The sequence below is a fragment of the Halyomorpha halys genome, unplaced genomic scaffold (assembly GCF_000696795.3).
Source record: "Halyomorpha halys isolate HHAL.00 unplaced genomic scaffold, Hhal_1.1 Scaffold841.1, whole genome shotgun sequence".
Classification (NCBI taxonomy): domain Eukaryota; kingdom Metazoa; phylum Arthropoda; class Insecta; order Hemiptera; family Pentatomidae; genus Halyomorpha; species Halyomorpha halys.
This window is the reverse complement of record NW_027108805.1, coordinates 37544-47843: the sequence shown is the minus strand read 5'-3', so window position 1 is coordinate 47843 and position 10300 is coordinate 37544. Positions and strand designations below refer to the sequence as shown.

The 10300-nt window shown below is 28.7% G+C and overlaps 1 protein-coding gene across 2 annotated transcripts in view; it reads left to right on the top strand.

Annotated features, from left to right (window-relative positions):
• The first annotated feature begins 685 nt into the window (after positions 1-685).
• Positions 686-10300, top strand: part of LOC106686582 (uncharacterized) — a 10808-nt gene continuing 1193 nt past the window's right edge. The window contains exons 1-4 of one of the 2 annotated variants that reach the window (XM_067047126.1): positions 686-807; positions 4925-5049; positions 7507-7644; positions 7723-7811. In XM_067047126.1, coding sequence (XP_066903227.1) covers positions 4945-5049; positions 7507-7644; positions 7723-7811 — 332 coding nt within the window. In that variant the 5' untranslated portion in view covers positions 686-807; positions 4925-4944. Of the gene's footprint in view, positions 808-1140; positions 1307-4924; positions 5050-7506; positions 7645-7722; positions 7812-10300 lie in introns of those variants that run through there. The other variant, XM_024362352.2, reaches the window with a different exon arrangement.

Here is a 10300-nt window from a genome sequence, read left to right as displayed (position 1 = left end):
TTTTCTTTATTGAAAAGTAATATTTCTCTGTCAGAGGGGCATCTTTCCAAAGGTTCTATTAATGTAGGAATTGGATAAAATGCAGAGGAGTTATAAATGTTTATATGAACAATAGTCGCTGGAATAAAAAAAAAAATTCTCCAAATATATCAAGGTGAAAAATTTATATTTTTTAATTTCTTTGAAAAATTGGAGTTTGAGGGTTTCAGACGATGCTAAAAATTAGTATGATTTGCTTTAAAAATTTTGTTGACCACTTCTCTGAAATCCTCATTATGTTTTTAAAATTTTATTGAATAAAAAAAACATTTAATAGAATCAGAAATATTTTGTTCTTACTCTTCTGAAAGAGACAAATTCAATCAGCATATAATAACCATGAAAAAAAATGTATACTTTCAGAGCCTTTTTTTTGTAATAACTTTTTTTTATACCGAAAAAATCAGAACAGCCTATAATCTTCCCAGGATAATCCTGAACATTTAGAAAAAAAGCCTCATTACAAGCGGATGGATGGTATGGTAGTGCATAAAGTACAAAAAAACAATATTGATTTTTATATATTAGATTATCCGTTATGGTCGGTTGAAGAAATTAAATAGTATTATTTGTGTTTCATGATATCTGATTCCTATTAATGATTTAATGGCATTTTTGTCACTTTCTCATCAGATTTATTGTACTATTTTTGATTTTTACAGCTTTGTGACACTAAAAAAAAAAATGGTTAGTGGAAGAACAATTTTAGGAGTTATGCTGATTGTCGTTGGCCTTCGGTACCTTGGTGTCTTATAGTGTTCTCAAAATGTAAGTATTAGAAGAAAAACATGAAAACTTTAAATTTACTAATGTTTAATAGTTAAAATTACATAATTTGCACTCACATCTATTATGATTACAGTCTTCACATAGTAACAGTAATAATAATGTTAAATGCCTTAGAAAGTAATTTGAGCAATTTAAAGTTTTAAACTTCTAATATAATTTTTGTCTAATTAATTAACCTATTGTGTATTATCTAAGTAGTTAAATAATTTGTTCTATGTCATATGTAAATATATATTTGTAATTAATATTTTATATAACATTTGTTACAGTTAACTTTTAGCTATGAAAATAGATCATAAATAAAAATAATAGTCAATTATTATTGTATTACATATTAAAGAGGCATTGAAAGTTTGTTTGTCTTTTGTTTTTAATACTCATGGTTAAATGATTATTTAGGAAATAATGCTGTAAAAGTTACTTATTTTGCTGCCATTATATGACAAATAGTTCTTTCTAAGATAAGAGATCAACCCAAGTAAGTACATAATGATTTAATTTTTTTGTTGCAATTGTCTTTTACAAGTAACTGAACTTCTGTGTTATTTTTTAAATAGAAATTCAATGTAGTTTAAAATGAATTTATTTTTATTATTTTCAAATTTTATGTCTTTAATTTCATAATGATGCATTTTACTCTTTGGTAAATAAGTTTCAAGCCTAAACTATTATTAGAAATGAATTTTCTTTCTAAATTTTGATATGATAAATATTTCATATTCAAGCTGACTAGTTGAGACTTAATTTAGTCATGTTTATTTGTTGTCTGATATAATTTTATTATGTTTTTCTCTGTTCTACAACATTTCCAATCATACAATTTTCAAACCATTAAAATCTCATTTTCACAGTAATTTTCTATTCTTAATGTAAAATAACAAGTTTTTTAATTATAGCATAGTGTTCAGTTTTACAAGCAGCTGTTGCTCCAAAAAGACATTGAGATAATTATTAGGGGTAAGATATGATTGGAAAAATGTATTTTATACAGGAAATAATTTTTAAAAAAAGTGAATTTCGAACTACAATTCTTTGGAAAAAAAAAGTTGTAATATTTTAGAGACGATTCCAAAATTAAACATTTTTTATTTATACATAAACATATACAGTCCAGGATAGGCTGTCCATGATGTCTGGTTCTTTCTCTTTGAAAATTTAGAGCAGATTCTGCCTATAGTCTCGCTGTCTATTGTTAGTTTTCAAAAGTTAAAAAATTGTTTTACTCTGATTAAAATAGGAATAAAATTGTTTTTTAAATTCATATGAATCCTCCAGTGGAAACAAACAATGAGTTTGAGATTTATGTTGGCTACTGACATAAAATGTCTCTGGGATAATAAATTAGGTTCCACTGAAAACGAGTCCCTGACACCGGAGGAAGAATTTTGAATTCACTGTTAATAAATTTTTCTATCATAATATTTTTATAGTTCTTGTGTTTAGTTGCCTATGATTATAAAAAATATTTAGAAATAACTCTGAAGTCATAGAAATTAAAATTAGTTTTACTAAAAATATGAAAAAAATGGAAACTCACAATTTCCCACCCTCCTCATAATAGCCCCTTTATTTGCTTCTAACATAATATATTTTCCCACTCATTTCTTAAATTGTTATCGCCACATGAAAATTTGTGTAGCTGTCCTGAAATAGCAATATAAAGAAAATTCTATTAAATTATATTATCATTAGAATAATTATATATTAAAAAAAAATTAAATATTTAGAGTACCTTTATGGACGTATCCTTTCTCCCAAAACTACTGTCCACACTGAAAGAGGGAAAACAGGTAAATAAGAATAAAAGTAAAAGCCAAGAAAATAAAGAACAAAAAAATACCTCTTTTCTCTTTTCTTGATCTTTATTTTATTCTTATTTCCCTTGATTTTCTGTCTTTTAGTGCATACTGTATTTTTTATATTTCCCTTTTATCTTCTTTTTATTTCCCTTTTCATTACATGTCTTTTAATTTTTTGTATTTCTTGTTTATTTATACTTCTCTCTGTACTTCTTTAATTTACTTTGTTTATTTTTATATAAATTTTCACATCATTTTTAACCACACCAAAGTTTGTTTTTATTTCATGTTATATTATTATTTTACTCTGTTAACTTCATTTTATTTGTTTGTATCTTTTTTAGCCCTGCAATGTGGGATGAAACATTGGCTTGTAATAAATAGTTTTATTATTATTATTATTATTTTTTTATACTTAAAAATACTCACTATGGAATTTTAGTATAAGTAGTAAGTGCGGCCACACCGGTTCTGGCCAATATATTGTTTAATCTAAACATATTTTTAAATGGACTTTGTTCCAGAATAATAATAAGGAAAGAAGGAGGATAAGGACTCGTAAATATCGAAGAAGCATGATGCCGCAAGCAGGAGTTATTGTTACGTCAATATTTCCTTTCAAAAACCACAGTTGTTTATTTGGCAATTGTTACTGTGGGTTATGGTGTGACTTCACTGAACCTTTGCGAAGTGGATGAATCCAATATTGTTTCAGAAAAAGAACAACTGACAGAATGGAAAAGCAAATCTCTGCATGAGAGATTATGTAGCAAACAGGACGAAGCCTCCATAGACAAAGAAAGATCAATCAAATGTTTGAAATGTGGAAGACTTGTGGCTGCCATTCAAGACTAGGTTATTGCTACTCGATCGTACAGAAGGCATGGTGTAAAGGACAATATAATATCCAACAAATGTCGGTTATACTCAGTTCAGTTGGAATCAATACAGCACATAATGCTAGCAGGTAAAGAGAACCTCCATAGGCATAATAATATGGCAAAAATTTTCCATAACGTCTTAGTGGAGATATGCTGACTATTGGATGTATGGATGGACATATTAGAAGTATAGTTCAAGTATGATACTTCCCCATCAAGCTGTCTTGGGATGAATCTATTATAACTGACCACACAGTGCAACATAATAGACCAGACATACTCCTTTTAAATGGGAAAGAAAAGAAAGCAAAGATTGTAGACATTATGATTCCAAGGGACAACAACATTAGCTTTAGTGCGGGAGAAAAACAGGAAATATCAGGAATTCGTTTCCGAGCTAAAGGAGCTGTACCACTTAGATTCTGTAGTGGTAATGCCAGTTATAATATTGAGAAATGAGCTGATCCTGAAGTCAACAGTAGCAGGAACGGATGGACTCAAATTACCACTTCATGTGCTAAAGTGGCTCAACAAGCGGTTCTCTTAGATATGACAAGAATCGTGAAAAAGTTTTTAATATTTGATTTAATTTAAAACTCCAGGTGGTTGGACGATGTCCCCCATCACAGCTCTTAATCTGCGATTGTGAGGGAAAAAATATATAATAAACCATAATATACTAATTTTTTCATTTCTCCATTGATTTCATTCCATAAAATAAATTTCAATTTTCTTTCTCTGGCTAGATTAGGTTGGTATTCTTTCTTTCCTTTCATTGTTCATTGTTTCAGAGATTTAAATCTAATAAAAAAACACTACACATCAATCATATTAAATGTAAGCCTTATAAAATGATTTATCAATGCCTTGTGATTGGTAACACATAGATAAACTAATACAGAATATAGGATTAAACATAGCTCATCTCACCTTAAAAGGGGAATGATTCTTATGATAAGAGACTTGAAGCTTTTGTTTTTGATTTTTCTGAACAGTATCTTATCATTTTTTCTCCTAAATTACATTTTGACCAAATGGATTTTAAAAATTCCCAATTAAGCACAGCACTCATTAAAGCTGCTCTTCTCCAGCCCACTTTTCAAAAATGAAATAGTTTTTTATAGAAAGAGTTCCCATTATATATCACTCTACCCTGGCTTTTACTATCTATTCATACATATTTACTTTTTTAAAAAGGCAGTAATGGAGCTATGAGTTAAAGTGAGAGATATGTATAAGAGAATTTATTAATAGTTTATATTTAAGAAATACATAATTACATTCGACAATCTCAAAAATTATTCTATTTTAATTTATAGTGTGCCATATCAATAATACTTGTATCAATAAAATAAATATTTTGATTAGTACATTGTTAATTGTAGATGTATATTTAATTAAGCTATTTATTTTCAGGAGTTGGGTGTTGGTAAATCATGGAAGCAGAATGTTGTCCAGATGTCAAAGAAGATGTTGTTTCAAAGGATCCTGTGTCCATTGGAGGACCAGAAGGAGAAAACATTGTAGTACCAACACCTGATGTAATTATATATAAATATATTTATAAATAGAATAGATAGTATATGGGTAATTATAAATTTTATATAGCGGATCTTGTCCTGTTCTCTATTACAAGTAATTTATGCCGATTCTCAATTTTTTTCATATTTTACCTCTCTTATCTAATAAGTACAAAAAGTGTTAACTGTCACCACTAACAAAACATATATATACATTAGAAATTGAACAGTTAAATGTGAATATTACAAAAATGTTAAAAAAGTTTATTAATATTAAAAGCATGGAGAAAACATTATTATTTTGATGATAAAAGAAAATGTATATGTTTTATATGTAAAAAGTTACAAGGCTAAATGGAGAATTATTTAAAATTTATAAATAATTCCTTTGAAATATGGGTTTTGTTAAATGTTTTAAATAGCATATTAATGCATTGTGTTGATAAATAACATTTATTTGATCATTGGCCTGTGAAATGAATATTTTTTAGTTTTCAAGTGACTGCCCTACAGTTTCATTTAAAGATGTTACTCTTAACCTTGTCGAACAGATCCACTACCTAGGACTACATTTGGACAAACGATTAACCTGGAATGCTCACACAAGACTGAAAAGACAGGAAACTGGACGTTGATTTCGACTATTATAGCACTTACTAGACAAATGGTCTAAACTTCCAACACATTACAGAAGACTGATCTACATGACTGTAATAAGGCCATTCTGGACATATGGAGTTGAGCTTTGGGGCTCCACTAAACCTCCAATTCCTCTCGTATTCAATCCTTACAATCCAAAATCCTTCGTAAAATCCTCAATGCTCCTTACTGTGTCACAAATAAAATCATACATAAAGACTTTAATGTTCCCTATGTAACCGTTCTAGCCCGAACCAGATATCACTCCTTCCATTATAAACTCCCTAACCACTCAAACTCCCTAGTTTCTAACCTTGCATCCTCTTCCATTCCTGACAATCCTCCGAGGCACCTGAAAAGAAGATGGCCACGAGACCAGCTAATGTAAAATGACAGAGTGCTACCAATGGGTAGTTTCTCTACACGCCTGTAACACTCCAATTTAACTTAGATCAGATTTAATAAATGTATTATAATGTACAGTTGTAAATAGCAATAAATAAATATTAAAAAAAAAAGTTTTCAAGTCATGAATTTTTTAAATATTTATACATTAGAATGATTTTCAGATACTAGAATATATCAATGCAATATAGATAAAACAAACACCAATTACCATGCACTTGTAATTAGCGATATATAACAGCAGTTGGAACTTGTAAAATGTGTTATTTTATGTATACAAAGTGGATTGAGTTTTTGAAGATTTGAAAATTAATTAAAAATTATTTTTCAATATAAAGAAACAGCTAAGTGATTATTAAAAAGAAAAAAGACTTTCATTTATTTTATTTTTTGGTCAATGCCATACACCAAGCAAGTGGATCTAGCAGATCTTTTTGATAATTCATTAGGGCAAGAGTTGTTTTTGTCTTGCCAGAGAAAACTATTTAAATTCAAATATTAGTGCAGGTGTTTTTTGATAATAGTAAAAATTATTAAATGTTAAGTGTGATAATTTAGACAATATAAATAAACAGTGAACTGATTGTATCATGAGTAAATAAATATGTTAATGTTCATACATAAAATATTTAAAGTGAAGTTGCATTGTGATTGCAATTAAATAGCACCAAGAAGTAATTGTATAGAGTAATTGCAATTATTAAGCAATTGTAATTGTGTCTATAATTTCAATTACTTCAGTGTAATTTTTGATGTTCGGCACCATTTAATTGTTATCTTAGTATAGATATAATGCAATTAAAAAATGTAATTGAATATGTAATTAAATTACTCATAAAATGATTCCTGACCAACTCTGGTCAGAGTACATTTAATGCTAAAAATAATAGAAGAATTAGTGATAAAATAATATTATAAATATGATAAAATAGCACCCTAAGTTATATCCAGTAGATATATAACAAAAGTTGTAGAGGTTTTACAGTTGCTATAGAGAATTTCTAGACAGAGTTAGTAAAGATATTTGATTTTGCCATCAGTTCCAAACGCACTCTTGGACCTAATTTGTGATGTTAGGCACTCATTCAACACATATTTAATATTCTTTAAATAATTATGAAATAAACTTTTCATTAGTCATTTAAAAGTTCGAGGCCAAAAACTGAGAAAAGTCCTAAAATTTAAGGATTCCTTCTACACTCCCTTGCCATCCACCATGTCCTAGCTTACAACTTGGAACTTGGCAAAATTAAGATTTTATTATCTGACTACAAATGAATTATATTTAATACTTTTTACTGCTTTTATCTGGAATCCCCAATTAATTGGTGTGTCAGTTATATTTAATATTTTTTAAATATTAAATTAATACTTAATAAATTAAGTATTAATTAAATACTTTATTTCTCAATTAAATGTTATCGATTGTTTTAGTCACCAGCACCAGAGTTGCCAGAACCTTGTAGCACAGCTGAGTCTGGAACTTCAAACGAGCATGAAGAACAGAAACAATCTAAGATGCAAACATTAAAGAGATTAGTAGTCGGAAAGACAAAATCAAAGCCTGGAGAGGTAAAATGAAAATTACACATTTATGTTGTTTGTTTTGTTTTAATATCTTAAAATAACAGAAAAATAACTTTTTTATAGGATCAAAAGGACTCATCTAAAACTGAAGACAAATCACACCCGTCCCGTGCATTGAGGAAGTCACTAAGCAGGGTATTTTCTGTATCGAGGTATATTATGTTCATGGTATTGCTGTATAATACATGGGAATTGTTTTTAGATTCAGTTTCTGAAATTTTAAACTCAATAATTCTGAAACTTATTAGATGATAAAAAAAGTTTAATTGGTACTATTACAGAATTCCAAAATATTAATTTTCTCTTTAGGAATAAGGAATTGATAATCAGACATAAAAGTACGTGAGAATATTAGAGAGAGTTACACCCTTAAGTATAATTAATTTTATTATTAATAACCAAATAATTATTATTGTTATTAATTCTGATTTTAGTTAAAAGTTATTCATCAAATTAACATTCTCGTTTCATCTGTAAGATGACACCTTTGTTTGGTCTAAAGGGTAAAAATAAGCAACCTGTCAAGGTTGTTGTGTTAGATAACATTGTTCGAATTCCAATTGACGATATGTGGTACTCAAAAAAAGTAAAAAAAAAAAAGTTGGAAGAGTATACTGTATCTAATTGTGTATATTTTTTGTTTCTCAAGAGGTACTGGTACACTGATAGCTTTGGGGGTGTGATCAATTCGTTAAGAATGCAAAGGCCGGTGAGTGGCACGACCTTTAAAAATTACTATACTGTAAATCAGTATATTCTTTTGTTTGTGTTTATTTATTAAAATAATATATTTAAAATTACAATAACATGGTCTATATATTAGATAATTAAACTATTTATAATTCAATCAATTAATAAACATTTTTACTAACACAGTAGTGCCCTCTGGTGGGAAGCGATTGAGGTGTTGGCTTTTCAGCTCGCTCATGCACAGCGTCACTATAATTCTAACAAAACTAATAAATTTATGCAATAATCAAGCTTCTGAATCCATTGAAAAAAATGTTTTCCAATATTTTTCAAAATTAGTTACTAAATATGAGAGGATTAGCTCAAAAGTTTCAAAAAGATGAAGTTACCATATATTAAATTATATTGAATATCCTTAAGGAAGCTTATCAAGATTTTAAAGAATGTTATATACTTTGAAGTAGATAATAATATTAAAATTTTTGATTACGTAATTATTTCTACTAACCGAGAGCAGAACATAATTATTGTGTATACATTACCAAAAAAACTCATAACTTTTCTGACAGCCAAAATTCAAGAAGAGTACTTGAAGAATATGAAATTAAATGCTTCTTGAAAGATCATTTTCATAAAGCATTGTCTATTAAACATAGAAAAACTAATTAGGTATCAAGTTAAACTAAAACTAGAAAGCATCTGCACAAATTTCCAGAAAGTAGTTTGTAATAAATATACTAGTTGGAATTCTTAGGAATAGAAATTACAATCAGATATTAAATATAAATACAACATTAAATTTCTATGATTTTCAATTTTATGCAGGATGATATCGCTAGTTATTATTGGGAACAATCCCTGGTTTATCTGCGGACATAAACTAAATTAAATACTATGTTTTAGCAGCCTTTACAATTGTTAACATTTGATTCCCTTTAGCATTGTCTTTTGTATCTTTGATGACAATCAATACTTGTCTGTATGGCAACACTATTTCCCCTTTCACTATTATAAATTTTTTATAGTCTCTAATGGTCTAGTTAATTTACTAAAATGCTCTATAACCTTCCATTCCATATCTGCTACCTGCACCTTCTCCTTTCGTCACCAAGCTGTCCCTTCAGGTCCTTTGTCCCTTTCTCTCCCCACTGTCACTTCCACAGGATTCTTGGCTCACTTAAACTATCATATATTCAGTAATCCATTACAAGTTCATTCTAAACTGAGACCTATCTCTAGTAGAGATAGTCAAGAGAATTCAGAATGACTGAACCTCATCACAAAGTAGGTCTTGAAAACTACACTGAAGACGTAAACAAGTTAAGAGTCCTTGGTGTGTTAGAGAAAATATCATAGAAAAACTGGTTTGATGCAGACAGTAAATCTGCTCTCGATTAAAGGAATGAAGCCAGATTGAACTAAGAAAAAATAGTGAAAGAACCTGGGAGGAACCATCCAACCTAAGGAATTAAAAAATAGAGCCAAAACAAGAAAACTGAAAATGAATGAAAAGAAGATGATGTATATAAAGATGTCAAGACCACCACACTGTCCCCAGGCAATCTTCTAGATCAATAATTTTAATTATCCAGTATATCATCACTTCCCACCAGAGAGCACTACCCAATTTTGTAAAAATGTTGTATAATGTTGATTTATTGCTAGAATTGTAAATAGTTTAATTATCTAATTTATAGACCATGTAAATATTATCATAATTTTGAATAGGTATATTATTTCAATAAATAAATATAAATAAAAGAATATACCGATTCAGGGTAAAGTAATTTCTTACAGGCTGCGCCTCTCAACTGCCTTTGCATTCTTAGCAGATTGATTATCATGAGTACCAGCACACTAGGTACCTTCTTTTTTTTTTTTTTCCTCTCTTAAAATAATAGGAGAGTAAGAAAGAAACCAAAAAACAAACAACAAGATTGGTACCTCTTGG